Source organism: Staurois parvus, unplaced genomic scaffold, assembly GCF_062004578.1.
Source record: "Staurois parvus isolate SC_StPar_1 unplaced genomic scaffold, SC_StPar_1.0 ptg000254l, whole genome shotgun sequence".
NCBI classification, from domain to species: domain Eukaryota; kingdom Metazoa; phylum Chordata; class Amphibia; order Anura; family Ranidae; genus Staurois; species Staurois parvus.
The window spans coordinates 717,023-736,087 of record NW_028318050.1 but is presented as its reverse complement, the minus strand read 5'-3'; the positions used below and the strand labels follow the sequence as shown (position 1 = coordinate 736,087).

General features: G+C 42.7%; 1 protein-coding gene across 1 annotated transcript in view; it reads right to left on the bottom strand.

Annotated features, from left to right (window-relative positions):
• Window positions 1-735: 735 nt before the first annotated feature.
• The window catches only part of LOC149459562 (uromodulin-like), a 45,535-nt gene continuing 27,205 nt past the window's right edge, over window positions 736-19,065 (bottom strand). The window contains exons 4-10 of the mRNA XM_089680928.1: window positions 16,202-16,410; window positions 15,834-15,991; window positions 13,165-13,410; window positions 7,613-7,775; window positions 7,169-7,250; window positions 5,585-5,608; window positions 736-1,487 (exon numbers count right to left, since the gene is read on the bottom strand). Coding sequence (XP_089537054.1) covers window positions 1,426-1,487; window positions 5,585-5,608; window positions 7,169-7,250; window positions 7,613-7,775; window positions 13,165-13,410; window positions 15,834-15,991; window positions 16,202-16,410 — 944 coding nt within the window. The 3' untranslated portion in view covers window positions 736-1,425. The remainder of the gene's footprint in view (window positions 1,488-5,584; window positions 5,609-7,168; window positions 7,251-7,612; window positions 7,776-13,164; window positions 13,411-15,833; window positions 15,992-16,201; window positions 16,411-19,065) is intronic.

Here is a 19,065-nt window from a genome sequence, read left to right as displayed (position 1 = left end):
AAAACATTCTCACAGACGAAGCATGTATCTAAAAAGCATAGAAAAATGACAATGGCCATTGTATGATGAGGCATCAACAGCAAGGCTCTTGCTCCCCATTCATCATACATCAGCATCAGAGGCTGGTCATCAGCTCTGAGGAAAGGGATTCGTCCCAGAAACGCGTCAGCCATTTGACCGCACTGACAGTGAGAACACCTTGCCTGCCGTTGTGACCATTGTCATTTTTCTATGCTTTTTAGATACATGCTTCATCTGTGAGAATGTTTTTATTATTCTTTTACTCCTACAATAAACCTTGGATAATGCACTAGGTCTGTGCACCACCTGTTTTCTCTTTATCCAGTGGCTGATTTCCCCGTCTGAGGAGGGCTGCACCCCTGAAGCATTTCCTTTGGTTGTTGCTGTCCTGGTACCCTTGGCTCCCCTTTTGGCTGTGCATAACCTGAGCCACTGGAGAGTACATACGAAAACATAAAGGAGAGCTCAAAAAACATAAAGGGGAGCTCAAAAAACATAAAGGAGAGCTCAAAAGACATAAAGGAGAGCTCAAAAAACATAAAGGAGAGCTCAAAAAACATAAAGGAGAGCTCAAAAAACATAAAGGAGAGCTCAAAAAACATAAAGGAGAGCTCAAAAAACATAAAGGAGAGCTCAAAAAACATAAAGGGGAGCTCAAAAAACATAAATTGGAGCTCAAAAAAACTGAAAATGGTAGTGACACACACACTCAGGTTGAACTGGATGGACCGCAGTCTTTATTCAACTTTACCAACTATTTAACAATGTAAGATGATCTCTGGAAAATACATTTTAGTTATTCACCACAAATCACCACAAATCAGTCAAGTCATATGGAAAATGAAAGTTACAATAATAGTAATAATTATTATAGGTTTGAGCACCTTGATTTCCAGCTATAATTAGTAATAATCTTGTTAATTCACCAGAAAAGATTCCCAGACAACACATTTACAGTCTACAATGTCACGGCTCCCGGGGGGTGATTTACTAAAGGCAAATTGGTTGTTCGCTTTGGAAGGGAAGTGGCATTTTGTAAGGGAAAAAGTGGTGAAAGTGGTGAAATTCCACTTTACAAAGAATACCCAATCATGTGCAAGGGTAAACTGCCTTTTTGCTTGCACATCATTGGATGATGGACATCAGCAAAGCTTCACCTCACTAACTAAACTTCCCCCCAGAAAGTGAAGAGTCTATTTGTCTTTAGAAATTCAACCCAAGCAAAGCCTCTTTATTGTCTTCAATACCAAACCTCCAAGCAAATTAAGGCGGAGAAGACACATCAAAAATGCTTCTGTAAATGTCTCCTCTCTTCATTAGTGAGATGCTGATATACAACTTGCACCAACGTGGTTCCTTTCACAATAGTTTTTCCACCGAGAGTAATATATGAACATGCCCCAGTCACATGGATGATATCAGAAGCACCAGAGCGGGTAGAAGCAGAGCCCAGGAACCAGGAGAACCTGAAATAGAAATTAAATATTAATTTGCTTTTCTTTCATATAACAACCACATCTGACTGACAATGTTTCAGGTTTTTATTATCTCCTACCTCTGGTTTATACCAATCAATGGACACATTAACCACTTGACCTCCAGAGGATTCCCCCCCCCCCCCCCCCACCAGACCATTTTTTGCGTTATGGGGCTGCGTTACTTTAACTGACAATTGCGCACCCAAATTAAATTTACGTCCTTTTTTCCCATCAAATAGAGCTTTCTTTCAGTGGTATTTGATCGCCTGTGAGTTTTTAATTTTTTTCGCAATACAAAAAAAAGAACAATTTTGAGAAAAAAAAACAATATTTTTCACTTTTTGCTATTAACCTCCTTAGCGGTGTTCCCGAGTGTAGATCGGGGTAAAATTTCTATACCAAAAGCGGTAACCCCGAGCTACACTCGGGCTTACCATGCGGCATTTTCTGAGGGTCCCTGTAGCACTTACCTTGTCCTGCGCTCCCACGATGGGTCCCCTGCAGCGTCCCCGTCCATCTCCTCCGGCGGATGCCGGCATCCGGCTTCCGAGTTCCGGTCCCTGCGACGTCGGGACGTACGGGCGGCGGAACCGGCGGGAAATTTTAAATTTTTAAAAAATGACATTTTTGCTGTCATTGCTTTTTCACTGCATTTCACATACATTTTGTCCCGAGTGCTTTGTCCGGCGCCCTGCCTGCATTTTGACTGTTCTTTCTGCCTGGAAACTTAGAAAAGTCCATGGCGGCCAAAAAGCGTCCCTTTACGTCAAAAGCGGTTTTAGACCGGCTAGAGAACAGCGATAGTAAATCAGAACCACTTGCAGAATTGAGTGATAATGATTGGTGGGGGAAATTCCTCATCAGACACTGAAAACAATTTTGCGACTTTGCTCAGCGATGTGCGAATTTGCCTCTGTATTTCACATTTCAGTGTTTTTGGTTTGATTATATTATTGAATTAAATTTATTATTATTATATTATTATTTTTTATGATTATTTATTAAATTATAATTTATGATTTCGTGTTTCAAGTTTTATCCTCCCCGGGATGTTTAATAGACTCTTTTTCGGATAGATTTCAGTGAGTTGTTCCTAAAAATTACAGCCTACAATAAAAAACTACATATTTCCATGCAAAAAAATGGTACCGCTTTCAGAACAAAAAAACGGAAAGAATCATACCGCCAAGGAGGTTAAACATGTCCAGTAAAAAAATTTAAAAAAATCAAATTTCATCACAAATGTTGGTCAAAATGTATTCTGCTCTGTGTCTTTGCTAAAAGGAATCCCAATACGTGTAAATTAATTGGTTTACGTGAAAGTTATAGCGTTTACAAATGTTCTGTATATGTACTGGGATTTTTTTATTATGTTTTTTATTTTGACAAGTAATGGCGGCGATCAGTGACTTATAGCCGGGCTGCAGTGGGCATTCTGGCACTGGGGGGGAACTGACATCCCCAGTGACACCAATACAGTGATCAGTGGTAATAAAAAGCACTGACACTGTACTAATGGCACTGGGAAGGAAGGGGTTAACATCTGGGGCCATCAAAGGGTTAACTGTGTGCTGTTTTATGCTGTGTGGCTATGTTTGTGCTTTACTGCTATGCAGAGCCATACAAAGCAGTGTGCCGGAGCTGCCAAGGGAGATAACTGTTTTGTTTACAAACAGTTCTCCCGCCCCATCAGAGATGCTCAACAATCACCGGGCGCCGGCGAGTAATTACCTGGGACCCGGTGATTGACAGCCACAGCCAAATGGCGCTTGCCCCCTACCCAGAAATGCAAAATCACATATATATATATACGTAATTTTGCTCCCCCGTGTAGCCCTGTAGCAGTATTTCCACTATAGGGCGGACAGGAAGCGGTTAATAAGATACAAAACCACTAAACCCTCAAACAATATTAGCGAAATCATGTAATATATATTGTTTTATTTGTGGCAATGGGCTGCTGGAAATGTTCCCACTCCGGGGAAAAGGTTTGTAATGCTCCAGGCGTAAAACTGTACCATCATTTAATGAAATGGAAAACATTTCCATCATCCCTCTTTTTAATAGTTTTATCTGGTTAAAGTGACTCTAAAGGCTTAAATAAAAAAACAAACAAAAAAACATGTTTATACTTCCCAGCTGTGTGCAGTGTTTTTGCACAGAGCATCCTCCTCTTTTCAGATCCCCTGCCGGCACTCCTGGCCCCTCCCTCCTGTCTGGTGACCCCCCCAGCAAGCAGCTTGCTATGGGGTCACCCAACCAAGTGCATTCCCCAGCCGCTGCTCTGTGTGCCCATTCACACATGGAGACGCTGCTCGGCCCTGTCCCCTCTCTCTTCTCATTGGCTTACTGGCTGTGATTGACAGCAGTGGGAGCCAATGGCTCCTGCTGCCCTCTCAGACAATGAGAAGAGGGAGTCCTGGAATAGCCGAGACTCCAGTGCACATCGTTGGATCGAGAGGGGGCTTAGGTGAGTATTAGGGGGGCTGCATGCAAGCTTATGCTTTTGATAAATAGCTGCATAAATATCATCAAAAAGCTGCAACTATTATTATTTTATTCTCCAGGGTCTTTGCTTTCAGAGAATACTTTTTCTTGGTGGGGGGGTTATGGTAATTTCTAGAAAAAGATGCAGATTTTATCATGTGTGCAAAAAAAGTTTTAAAATTTGAGGTTAAAAATACAATTGTGATAATAATGTGATACCTATGTAATCATGGTTAGAAAAAAATGTTTAAATGTGTGTAACGGAACCGGAAACCCAGACCGCACTGAGTTTTTCCGTTATAGCACAACTTCCCCTGTCCGAACACCATCCACGGACCACACCCTGGAATCCCTCAGGAAAAAAGACAGCACCCAGCTCTTACTAAAACAGGAAGCCAACAACTCTTTATTCTACACAAACAACATGTTTTATACAGAGGGCGGGGAAACACATCCAGGGACAGGAAACACATCATCAGCCCACCCTATCAGTGGGAAGGGCTACAGTATAGACAGGAAACACCTCATCACCCCTCCCCATCCAACCAGACACAGAACAATGGGATGCCACCATGTGGCAAAGGACATTGACCAACCCCCACACCAATACACAAACAGTACATCCCATAATAGTTGGCTGGACAGGAAGACACAGCACCATGGGGGGGGGGGGAGCACATGGCAAACAAACAATGGGCAGCCATGTGGCCCAGAACAAAGGAATGGACACATGGCAGTAGACAATGGGCAACCACATGGCAGGGACAAAGGAACACACACTATACACAATACTGGGACATTCACATTCACACCCTGTACCCCTTAACAGGCACAGGGTGGGTTAAACATAATGAGGGGGACATGAGCTGACCAAGCGGTCCCCCCACCCCCAAAAGTCACTCCCGTCACAATGTGGCAAACAGCAAAAACGTTATTTAGAAATATGCTGAATGTATCTTTTTGTTTGTTCCCTATTGCAGTATTTATTATTACAGTAATTTGGAACCATTGATCAATATGAGGATGGAAGTTGCCAATTTATAAAATGTCCAAAACATCTGGTGATTTTAATAATTGACTCTCTTTTCTTGGGATGTAATGTTAGAATAGCTCCCTGTCTCCTCTATGCCCTGGGCTGCCCATCTGTAGATTGAATTAATATTTTCCTCAAATCAAATTGGGTCATACTTAATAAGGAGGTTCATTTGCCTTCCTCTGGATCAACAGTAGGATTAAGTAGGTAAGGTTATGTGGATGCAGGTTTTCGAATTATTTATTTTCTATTGGTTGAACTCAGTGGACTTGTCTTTTCCCAACCTCACTATGTAAAAAAAAAATGTGTGTACTGATTGGACAGATTGTTTCCTGATTCCAAACATCAATAATCAGCTTCATAGTTTAGCTGACTCATTAAAATATGGACTTCGTATGTGAAGTGAACAAATCTGTTGTGATATTGAATGGTTTAACCCATAATGAGAGATGTTTCTAGGACCTGCCAGCTGTTGATACTAGCTACTACAATCATTATGTTGTTATATTCATATCAGAGGTTTATAAATATAAAAAGTTAAAAAGAGTTATAAAACAAAACTTACTGCTGATGATGGCGGAGTTGGGATCTGCGGAGAATAAACAAACATAAAATGTCACTGCTGTGTTGATTGTATAATTAACTGTATATAACAATGAGATTTCTAATTTTGGTAAATGATAAAAAATTTGAGCACCAACAATTTGCTCTTCACTTTACAAAACAAGGAAAGACAGTACAGTTACAATACAATTCAAAACAAGTCGGTTAGGAGGGCCCTTCTTATAACAGTTTACAATCTAAAGGGAGGGCAAGTCATACAAAAGGTAATAGTTGTGGAGTAATAAGTTGATGGAGAAGGTAAAAGTTCAGTTCTTGGATGGAGGTGAGATAGGCTTTCCTGAAGAGATGAGTTTTCAGGGATCACCTAAAGGCAGACAGACAAGAATATAGCCAGACAGATTGGAGTAGGGAGCTCTAAAGGATGGGAGTGGCTCTGAAGAAGTCCTGGAGGTGATGATGGGAGGAGGTAATAAGGCAACTCAGAGCAGGCAGTCTTGAGAGGAGTGAGGAGGACAGTTTGGGTGATATTTTGAGATTATGCTAGTGATATACTGTAGGTCAGGAGCATGGCTTTGTAAGCCATTGTTATTTTGAATTGTATTCATTGGGTGATCAGAAGCCAGTGTTGGGGGGGGGGGGTTTGGCAGTGAGGAGTAATGGACACTGAGTGGTTGGTAAAGTAGATGAGTCTGACATCTAGATAACTGCAAAATTATAGATTAATGAGAGAGATACTGGTTTAGATTTTATCCTGTCCGCATGTAAATTTGCTCCTAAAGAGTTAATATGTTTAGCTGACCTCTGAGTTGGCTCCTCCATGTTGTCTGGTAGTACATGAAGCCTGTTCTGTGATTTTCCTGTGCCATCTCAGGCCAATCAATAGGGATTGTGCTATTGACAACCCCTTATATAAACACTAGCCAAAGAGGTCCAACGGAGAGTGAAGACGTGTCTCTGTAAACCATAGTGGTGGTGACAAGAGGAGACGTATACTGGTATCATGTCACCTGGCCACCTACCTAGATGTAGGTTTATATGTTGCATGCCTTTATTATACTAAAATAAAGATCATGCCCAACAGGGACAAACTAATTCTTATAGTTATGTCCAAAGTTGTTGTACAGAACCAAAAGTGATCCACCAGAGTCTCTGAGATTTAACTCCCCAGCACTTACCAGATCCCTAAAATAACAGGTTTGTGCGGCTGAAAATGTGTAATCACCAGAACAAATCTCTGTCCTAAGGAAAGGCTTTCAACATGGTGGAGCTCTTGAAACAGTCCCAGGGAACCCTGATAAGGGTTATTATATCCATAACTCACATTATATTATTGTGATGATCAGTGGTGAGAATTCTGCTTACATTTGTGGTCATTGGGAAGAATCCCCCCTTACAGATACTGTAGCTAAATGGTCATTGTTGTCCATGGTTACTCATCTGAGAGGCAGAAGTTGCTCATTGCTCAAAGAAACCCTAGCAAACTCTGAAGGAACTTTAGCGTTCCATGGAACCCTAGTTAAGAAAGGCTGCTCTAGATATATATCTGTAAGAAGAGGAAAGATTCATTACCCATTCACAAGTTTACCTGAGCGGATGATTGGTCCAATTCTCAAGTTATGGGAGTCAGAGTCCGACTCGGTTCTTTGACTCTTTAAAGAATTGCAGGACTGAAACCAAACACAGAGATTCATATAGAAAAATATAACACTGGTAGTAAATATCATCTAGATGACGCTATCATGCTTCACTTCCAGAAGCTATTCACAGAGGTTCAAACAAACTGAGAAGCTGATATGATTAGACGATTAGAGAAGATACAATGTTACATTATCATTTTCATAAGAAAAGAAAATCTTTATAAATCTCACTTTAGGTGAAGATGCTCCTGCAAGGCACCATTTTAATATTTTTCCTTTATATTCTTCCAGTAAATGGTGTCCCCTGAGGCAATATTTCCCTTTCTCATGGGACTAGAACAGACCCATCTCCAACCTCTCTGACCTCTTTTTATAGATGGAAACTTTCTTACCGGTTGGCATGCTCCAGACTTGACTTCGCACAGGCTCACAGCACAATGCAGGTACACAAGGTCAAAATCTCCCACAAATTTAAACATCTGCAGAGATACCCGTCCTTGTCTGGAGACACCATTCTCTAGAACCTTTATAGTTTCATCCTGCTTGTTAGGACAGCTAAGGGAGATAAGAAACGAAAACTCTGTATGCCCAATGCCGATAAGAGAAGTTTATTCACCAATAGAAAATCCATTTTTACTTTTATTTAACTGCTTAACTACCGGGGCAATTTTTAAATTTTTCACACACATGTTTAATCAGCATTTCAATTACTTATAGCCCCAAGCATTAATTATTTTTTTAAAGCAGAGGCCCTGGGAAATAAAATGGTGGCTATCAAATGGAAACTTTAGGAAAACAAATACACTAACATTAATTTTAGTGCACACAGTAAACATAAAATAACACCCACTTTTTGGATAACATATAACATCAGATTTTGTCTTGAGTAAAAAGATCCCTCAGTGGGGTAGTTAGGATTTGTGCTGCCCTAGGCAACACAAAAATCGGGTGACCCAAGAGAGAGTGAGAGAGAGAAAGAGAGAGAGATGGGGCAGGGGGAGAGAGAGCGAGCGAGAGAGAGAGAGAGAGAGGGGGGGGGGGCAGAGAGAGAGAGGGGGGCAGGGAGAGAGAGAGAGCAAGAGAGAGGGAGAGGGGGCGGACAGAGAGAGGGGGGGCAGGGGGAGAGTGAGTAAGAGAGAGAGAGAGAGGGCGGACAAAGAGAGAGAGGGGGCAGGGGGAGAGAGAGCAAGAGAGAGAAAGAGGGCGGACAGAGAGAGAGGAGGCAGGGGGAGAGAGGGGAGGGAGAGAGAGAGAGAGCGGACAGAGAGAGAGGGCGGACAGAGAGAGAGAGAGAGGGGGGGCAGGGGGAGAGAGAGCAAGAGAGAGGGCGGACAGAGAGAGAGAGAGAGAGAGAGAGGGGCAGGGGGGGAGAGAGCAAGAGAGAGGGGGGAGGGGAGGGAGAGAGAGAGAGAAAGAGAGAGGGGGCAGGGGGAGAGGAAGGGAAGGGAGGGAGAGAGAGAGAACAAAAGACAGAGAGGGGGCAGGGAGTGATGATCCTGCCTGTGTCCCTGCCAATCATTCGGCATGTAAGGGGTTAAATGACCTCTTTGGCTGCAGCACTCGGCTTGTTCTGTCTGAAGCCGGCCGGTGCATGTGTAGTTACTACATGGTGAAGATTTTGCTGGAACACGCGGCGGGGCCTACATCAGCCAGCTGCTGCTTTACCACACCACCAACCATTCCCCTCCCCGGACCCACTCCTCCAGGACGGCTACACTTTCCTGCACAGATAGTGAGGTGGGAGCAAGCTTTTGCCCTGCACTGACCGTGATCACCTACAGACTAGCCCCGCACCACACGTGACCCTATTTGGCCAATCACAGGGCACCCTTTGCTGAGCTCCGGGCAAGTTCAGAGCTTCAGGCTACTATGGAGAGGTGGTAGGAGCAGGAACGCAGTGTCGGACAGGCAAAAGTTAAGGATGAAAGGACAGTGGATAGCAGGCATGAGACTTTAGATGTTGTGCTGCCCTCCCCTGAAAAATGCCACCTAAGGCAAACGCCTTGTTTGCCTTGCGGTAAATACGTCCCTGAGATACCTAACATGTCAAGATGTATAATTGAGCATCAAAAGACAATGCCTAAAATTGTCCAAAGGTGACACTATAAACGGTTTTACAGGTTTTGATTTTGGAGTTCTCATGAAATAAGAGTGCTGTCACTTTGAGGTGCCATTCCTACTAATAAGGAAACAACAACAATGTATTATTATTATTACAATTTGTGCAAAAATATGAAGAAAATAAACATTTTTAAAAATCCATCAATGAGTACATATACTGTATGTGAAATAAAGTACAAAAAGTTGACAATATAGAATCTGAATGATAAGATGATAAGTGCTCTCTAAGTGACAGACACCAGGGCTCTCCAAGTGAATGACACCAGTGCTCACACACTCCTTACCAGATGGAGAGATCTGAATAAACAGAGATCAATTAGACTTTGCTGTGATACAGCCACAATACCCCCAACAGCAATTCAGGTTTGATATGGGTCCAGGACATTCTCCTTCCCTGACAATGACATGTGGTGGAAACGCGTTGGGTGGAGTCTAGACTTGTCATGTTTTGGTTTCTGCGCACTGCAAATTTTCCTGCAATCATTTTTTTCATGATTACAATATCCCTGACAGCAAATCAGGTTTGATATGGCTTCAGACACATGGAAAAACTGCAAAATATAGAGATCAAGTGTGCCTTGTGGTGACCCAGCAATGAAATCCCCAACAGCTACTCAGGTCTGCTATGGCTCCTTTCATATGACATATGAGGTAAAAACATAAAAAAGTGCAGCAAATCTTAAAATAATAAAAAAGTATTGCAGGAAAATTTGCAGTATGCAGAAATGAAGACATGACAAGCCTAGACTCCATCCAATGCGTTTCCACCACATGGTCATTGTCAGGGAAGGGGAATGTTTGGGAGCAAACCTGAGTTGCTGTTGGAGATATTGTGGCTGTACCACAGCAAAATGCTATTGATCTCTGTTTATTGAGATCTCTCCATCTGGTAAAGTGTGTGTGCCATTCACTTGGAGAGCCCTGGAGTCAGTCACTTGGAGAGCAATTACCATTTGGATTGATTCACAGTTCTGTATTGTCAACTTTGGGACTTTTTTGCACTTCTCAAAATATGGACTCTGTATGGATCTTTGATTGTTTTTATTTTCATTTTCCCTTATATTCATGCATAGAATGCATGAAGGTAAAAATCCTTGAACCACTTTAAACCGTGCTGGTGAAACACGTTGGAGCGGGTGGTCCCTAGGTGGGGACTTGTTGCTGCAGCTTTGTCCAATAAAGGCATCAAGTGGTGATATCAACTGTGTGCAGCTGTCTGTCTCTTCAGAGGTATGCTTGGAGCATAGACGGCTTCCTTTCTTCCTGGCAGCCATTTCTTGGGACACAGTGGGAAGTACAGCTTGGCTGTAGAAACGTATGTCAACAGAGTATGGTATTACCTTTGCTCTGGTGCACACTGATTTGCACTTTGTTGGTCACGTGACTACGCATAAATAAAAATCCTGGTCCACCATTTTGTTAAAAAACTTGCAAAATGAGTGTTCTATCCCAACCGGCAAAAGTATATATACGTCCTCAGTTGGGAAGTGTTTTTTTCAGCCGGCGATTCCCTTTCTTCTAAAAGCGGTCCAAACAGCAGATTTGCCAATAGACTGTTTTTAAAAGCAGCGAGAGCGGATGTTCCCCCTACCGCTTTCCGATGATTTTCAGATTTATCTGGGTGATCAGTGAGCCTGAGAACCCATCTAACGATCGCGGTGGCTGAGCATAGAGATGATTGAAGGAAAGATGGCCTCCACTCATCTCTATGCTCTTGGAGGACCAGAGCAACATCATTACATCACTTCCCGCTGAAAGTAAACAATTTTTTCTTAAAGCACTAGGGCAGTGGTCGGCAAGCCGCGGCTCGCGAGCCACATGGGGCTCTTTACAAACTTAAATGCGGCTCTTCTGTGTGCCGGGCGCCCGCTCCCCTCCCTCCTCTCGGGCGGCCGCCCCAAAAGTCAGGACTCTGCAGCTGTCAGGATGTAGGCGGGGCAGACAGGATGTAGGCGGGGCAGCGTGACGAACTCCTCTCCTCTCACAGTCCGCCCTGAAGACCAGAACGGCGCGGGAACACGGCGAGAAGAACGCGCGGAGCAAAGGTAAGTGAATTGACTTAATATGGGGAATGAATTACTATAGGGGGGATGAATTACTATATGGGGGATGAATTACTATATGGGGGATTAATTACTATGGGGGATGTATTACTATGGGGGATGAATTACTATATGGGGGATGAATTACTATATGGGGGATGAATTACTATATGGGGGATGAATTACTATGGGGGATGAATTACTATATGGGGATGAATTACTATATGGGGGATGAATTACTATATGGGGGATGAATTACTATGGGGGATGTATTACTATATGGGGGATGAATTACTATGGGGGATGAATTACTATATGGGGAATGAATTACTATATGGGGGATGAATTACTATGGGGGATGAATTACTATATGGGGGATGAATTACTATAGGGGGGATGAATTACTATATGGGGGATGAATTACTATGGGGGATGAATTACTATGGGGGATGAATTACTATAGGGGGGATGAATTACTATGGGGGATGAATTACTATATGGGGGATGAATTACTATGAGGGATGAATTACTATATGGGGGATGAATTACTATGGGGGATGAATTACTATATGGGGGATGAATTACTATATGGGGGATGAATTACTATGGGGGATGAATTACTATATGGGGGATGAATTACTATGGGGGATGAATTACTATATGGGGGATGTATTTTCAGTTTTAAAAATGTGGCTCTCAAAATAAATTTCAATCGTGGTTTTGGCGAGATTTGGCTCAGTTGAAAAAAAAGGTTGCCCACCACTGCACTAGGGCAATGATTTTTTTTCTCTTTTGTCTAATGCTTTACATTGTAGAGGAGAGATGTGGGGTCTTATTGACCTCAGAGCTCTCCATAAAGAGGACCTGTCACTGCTTATTTTTTTCCCACAAGGGATGTTTACATTTATTGTGATAAACATAAAGTGATAACAAAAAAATTTTAAGGGACAGTGTAAAAATAGAAATAGTAATAAAATAAATGAAAAAAAAAATTGAAAGCGCCCCTGTCCCCCGTGCTCACGCGCAGTGGTGAACTCATGTATAGGCCACACCCACATAAATAAACGGTGTTCAAACCACACATGTGAGGTATTGCTGCGAACGTCAGAGCGAGAGCAATAACTCTAATACTAGATCTCCTCTGTAACTTTAAACTGATAACTTGTAGAAATTATTAAAGTGTCACCCATGAAGGTTTTTAAGTACTGTAGTATGTACTGTAATACCTGAAGTTCCACGAACGAGCGCAGTTTTAAAGCATGACATGTTAGGTATCTATTTACTCGGCGTAACATCATCTTTCATATTTAAAGAAAATATATATATATATTCTCGTGGCAGAATGAGAAAAGGTGCATTGTGCAGGAGCTCCTCTGTCAATCAAGAACCTTTGAGCTATCCCACATGATGTGCAGTGAGTCCTGTGGGGTGTATAGCTGCGAAGACTGGAAGAAATCTACCAGCCTCCTGGGACACATAGGGGACACTGTGTCCTGGGACACATAGGGGACACTGTTTTGCTGGTAGGATCACCAGGTAACCCAATAATAGACTTTATAAATGAAAGAACTGCACACAGAGTCAGATGATATACTTTGAATGCTTGAGACAAATGGTCAAGTTATGGGTTTACCAGCACTTTAAAGGTTCATGTCTTACTGGAGAAAAATCGCATTGGTTCACAGAGTTCTCATTTGTTGCGTTCATGATAATAGAGACTGTGATTATGGAGAAGGAAATGTCCGGAATTAGTATCTAGCTCTTGTTACATCTAAGTTTACCTGTCTTTAATGATGTGGTATTTCAGAGCATCGTTGGCAGATTGTGTTGGGGTGGCATAGCAGTTCCTCATCACCAGAACATACTGCGATGTGTCTCCACCCTGAATGAAGACGCCAATATACAAGATGGTCTTAGAAGACAAAGAGACCTCGGACCCTTCATATGGAACTGTGTAGCTGCTGTCTTTATACAGAGCCATGGTAGCTGTGAACTGTCCCGTCCCTCCAACTGTGATATTTGCAGAGCTGTGAGAGTTTAAGAAAACATTTATTTTCTTTTCCATTGATTTTTATTGTTCTCCAGAAAAATATGACAACAGCTCGAATAAAAGCTGAATTATAAATGTCCATAGGGTCAATGATATACAAGTAGCCTAGGACAGTGGTCGGCAAGCCGCGGCTCGCGAGCCACATGCGGCTCTTTACACAATTTAATGCGGCTCTTCTGTGTGCCGGGCACCCGCTCCCCTCCCTCCTCTCGGGCGGCCACCCCAAAAGTCAGGACTCTGCAGCTAGCCCAGCAATGGGCAAACTACGGCCCGGCGGACCTTTTAATCCGGCCCGCGGAGCGTGGCAAACATTGGCTGTCAGGATGTAGGCGGGGCAGCGTGACGAACTCCTCTCCTCTCACAGTCCGCCCTGAAGACCGGAACGGCGCGGGAACACGGCGAGAGGAACGTGCGGAGCAAAGGTAAGTGAATTGACACAATATGGGGAATGAATTACTATAGGGGGGGTGAATTACTATATGGGGGATGAATTACTATGGGGGATGAATTACTATATGGGGGATGAATTACTATGGGGGATGAATTACTATATGGGGGATGAATTACTATAGGGGGGATGAATTACTATATGGGGGATGAATTACTATATGGGGGATGAATTACTATGGGAGATGAATTACTATATGGGGGATGAATTACTATATGGGGGATGAATTACTATGGGGGATGAATTACTATATGGGGGATGAATTACTATGGGGGATGAATTACTATGGGGATGAATTACTATATGGGGGATGAATTACTATATGGGGATGAATTACTATGGGGGATGAATTACTATATGGGGGATGAATTACTATGGGGGATGAATTACTATATGGGGGATAAATTACTATGGGGGATGAATTACTATGGGGGATGAATTACTATATGGGGGATGAATTACTATGGGGGATGAATTACTATATGGGGGATGAATTACTATGGGGGATGAATTACTATGGGGGATGAATTACTATATGGCGGGTTAAATTACTATGGGGGATGAATTACTATATGGGGGATGAATTACTATGGGGGATGAATTACTATATGGGGGATGAATTACTATGGGGGATGAATTACTATATGGGGGATGAATTACTATGGGGGATGAATTACTATATGGGGGATGAATTACTATGGGGGATGAATTACTATGGGGGATGAATTACTATATGGCGGGTTAAATTACTATGGGGGATGAATTACTATATGGGGGATGAATTACTATGGGGGATGAATTACTATATGGGGGATGAATTACTATGGGGGATGAATTACTATGGGGGATGAATTACTATGGGGGATGAATTACTATATGGCGGGTTAAATTACTATGGGGGATGAATTACTATATGGGGGATGAATTACTATGGGGGATGAATTACTATGGGGGATGAATTACTATATGGGGGATGAATTACTATGGGGGATGAATTACTATATGGGGGATGAATTACTATATGGGGGGTGAATTACTCTATGGGGGATGAATTACTATGGGGGATGAATTACTATATGGGGGATGTATTTTCAGTTTTAAAAATGTGGCTCTCAAAATAAATTTCAATCGTGGTTTTGGCGAGATTTGGCTCAGTTGAAAAAAAAGGTTGCCCACCACTGGCCTAGGACATTCATTATTTACATTTATTATTTAATTTATTACAAGTACTTAAATAGCGCCGTCAATTTATGCAATGCTTTACATATATATACTGTATATATATATATATATATATATATATATATATTGTACATTCACAGCAGTCCCTAACCCTCAAGGAGCGTACAATCTAAGCATACAATATCAAAAATATTATTGAACATATCAGGCACACTGCTATTAGCTCCTCTAACCACATTTATTAATAGTCAATGCGTTGACTGCATACAAAGTCTCCACCTGAGAACCAACCTTCCTTGACGTGTTTCATCACTTCTGGATAGGGAACTCTACCCCTATCCTTGTGAGCAAGCCAGGAGCAGTGAAATGAGTCAAGGAAAGTTGGCTCTTGGGTGGAGACGTTGTATGCAATCAACTTATTGACTATTAATTAATATGGTAAGAGGAGCTAAGAGTGGAGTGTGCCTGACATTTTCTTTCATATTTTTGAGGGACTTAGGTTAATGAACTGCTGACCATTCAAAGCAGATGACTACACATCAATCCTGTAATATCAACCAAAGAGGCCATGTGACCTTTGCCTTGGCACTAGTAATGTTACTGGTTGAGAGTAAAGAGCTCAAATTTCCCATATTAGAGCTACTGCCATGTTTTTTTTTTATTTCTCTTCTAATCTGCTGCCTGAATAACAGTGTTTATTTATTACAGTGCATGTCTACTTCAAACCCACTTGGTAACAGTTCGATTGGAAAGAATAAAGCTTGTATTACCTGATAAGAGGACGCAGGGCAAGATTCAGACTTGTAATCATATTTAGCTCATAGACACAGGACAGGGTTGCAAACAAGGTGTCGTTCCTCAGGATTGTTCTGCCACGTTCCAACTCAATGACAAGTGTGCTTACATATGTGACGTGACTTCCATTATTCTACAAAAATAATTAAATAAATGGATTTTTCTATTTTTTACTATAATATGTTATACTTTTATCAACCTGTACCTATATATAACATAAAAGTCTATCAAGGTGGGATGGTCAGTGGATGGAGAACATAGAAGTGAAGATTCCCAATTGTGGAGTGTTACGCTTTACAATAAGAATAGAGTCTAGAGAAGAAATAATGATAATAGCACTTACAGAGGACTGGACTCCACATTTGCCGGCTTGTAGAGGGGCCAGAACTGAAAATGTGTTTGTGGCGCTGTCATCCTCAAAGGTAAAGCAGGCATTGTCCTTTATATTCTCCTGGCCGAAATAGAAGCCCAGATCCTTCATCTGACACTTCTGGAAGGAGGCTTTCATCTGGCTCAGTCCACAGGTCAGCTTAGGACGAACATCTGACAAACCTTTACACACAACATGTTCAGATGTCACATTACCATTCAGAGATCCCATTTCACATTTCAAAATCCAGACAACATGAATGGTACACAAAGCCTCAGGTCATTCCACTTGCAACTCTATGCCATTCAGAAAATGAGCCACGGGATTTAAAGGAGAGTGCTCAGAGAGCATTAATAAATAGTTCTTCTTCTGAATGGTCTAGAGTTTGGAATGTTGTGCTTCAGGGCTCTCTCATAGGACCGATTCTGTTTAACTTGTTCATAAATAATAAAGAGGTTACAATAAATGGCTTAAAAGAGAATGAAAGGAAGTGCCACCTAAGTGCAATATTATAATGAACCATTTATTGGCAAGAGGTTAAAAACACTCACAAGAAGTGAAGTAAGATATTGCTCATTTCAAGTGATTGGACCCTCATCCCTGTCCTGGATAGCTGCTGCCACAATCCAAAGCTGTGGACGGTAGTGTTGGGGCATGGAAGCCCTATGGACACCAAGAAGTCCTCCTCAACCAGCTTGGAATGCACGGGTGGAAGTGGCATCACCAGAGAGAGAAAATCTGGAAAGATGACAGGCTACACACTCGGAGCTCACTGATCTTTCTACAGGCTCCTTCTGCACTATGACAGGCTACACATTCAGAGCCCACTACTCCTTCTAGTGGCCTGTAGGAGTAGCAGTGGGCAAAGCGTGTAGTCTGTCATCATTCTGGCCTTTCTCTTGACTACTGCACCATAGATAGGCTTGTCCACTCCTACTTCCACCATTGCCTATCCATACCACTCCAAACCCCCCTTTAACCAAATAAACTTTACAAAAACATGACACCATTTTGGAGTAAATGGCCAACATGGCCTTTTATTAACAACTTCACATTTTACATACATCAACCGTTCCTTAACGGAAACCAAAGAATTGTTGTTGGTCTTTAAAGGCACCCACAAACGATCCAAAATGCACCTGCGGACAACCCTATACACTAGGCCTCCAGCCGCAACCAACCAGCTTGGAGACAACCATACCGTCCGCAGTGCAGCACCACCACCTTCCAGTTAAACCTTGGTTAACTGGGAATATCCACCGGGCCCCCCATACCACGGATGGGGTCCCACACCATTGTTTTCCTTCCAAGATGAGAACCGCCTCCAAAGACCAACAACCGCCCACGAACCAACAGAAAAACCCACCTCTCCAACCAGAGTCACCTTTTTTTTTTTTTTTTGAGTTTTCTGCTCACCTGCCCCCGGACAAGACCCTATACCCAACCTAACAGGGAGGGCGGGAGGGAAGCTCTGGTCCTTGCACCCATCCAGCTCCACTGACGCCCCTTCCGCAGCAACCCCCACCCTACGGTGCCACAGACCCCTCCTACACTCCACATCTGCCAATCCCGTAATTCCCAATCCATTCCCCACCCCTTGGAGCTAAATTTTAACCCTTTCCATTCCCTACCACTCTGGGCCTAGTCATGTATGCCCTGCGCTATTTCCATTCTTCCCTATTCGCTACGGGCATTTCTTTCTAGTGACGTCACTTCCACCCGTGAGTTTCATGTGAGTGGAAAATGTAACGTGTTCCAAAAGGTGAACTTAGGTAATATGGAATGAACATTTCCATCTCAGGATCTGGTTCATGGTGTGTGATCAGGTAAAACAAAAGTTGTAAATTGGTTACTTTTATCATTTTATTTTCTTATTGCTAAACTGGAAAAGGAACAGGATACCCCAAAAAAGTTAAAAAAATAGGGACATATTCTGCTTGCAGTAACAGGACCTTCAAGAGCAGCCTCTTGGTAATTAATGACCCTGTGAAAGTAGTTAGGAAGGTCTTTGACCCAGTAAGAGCAGTCGCAGTCTTTCTCAAGTGCAGCAGATCTATCTCTAATCAACGTGTACTTTGCTTCCTGACAGTGGTAAAAATATTGGTGCAATTAAAGTGATTCTAAAGAAGGTTGTATGTTTTTTAAAATAACAAACATGTTATACTTAGTTTTTTGCACAGACCAACCCTGATCCTCTACCTTTTGGGTTCCCAACCGCCAGTCCTGGCTCCTTTCCTCTGCCGAGTGCTCCCAATAGCAAGTCCCTTGCTATGGGGCACTTGAGCAGGCTTGCTCCCAAGCTGCGTTTCTGTGAACAGACATTGTCTATTCACAGAGAGAGTGTTGCTCACCACCACCCCCCCCCCCCAGCCCCCCACTCTCTCCTCCTCATCACTAGCTGTGATTGACAGCAGCAGGAACCAACGGCTCCAGCTGCTGTGTGAGCCAATGAGGAGAGAGAGACCCATGAGAGTCATTGCTCTCATGCACATCCATGGATTGAGAGGGGGCTCAGGTAAGTATAAGGGGAGGTTGGGGGCTCAGGTAAGTATAAGGGGAGGTTGGGGGCTCAGGTAAGTATAAGGGGAGGTTGGGGGGAGTTGCACCCAGAAGGTTTTATACCTTAATCCATACAGTAGAACGCATTAAGGCGAAAAACCTTCAGAACCACTTTATTACTTGTTACAATGTCCACCAATAGCTTATACCCAGCTGCTACGAGACACTTTCCAGCAAGGAGAGATTTCTTTAGCCCAGTTACCTCCAGATATGTATTCCCACAAGCAGCTGAAGTCCATGGGTCAGGTATGACCCATATAGAGATTTATCTAGACACA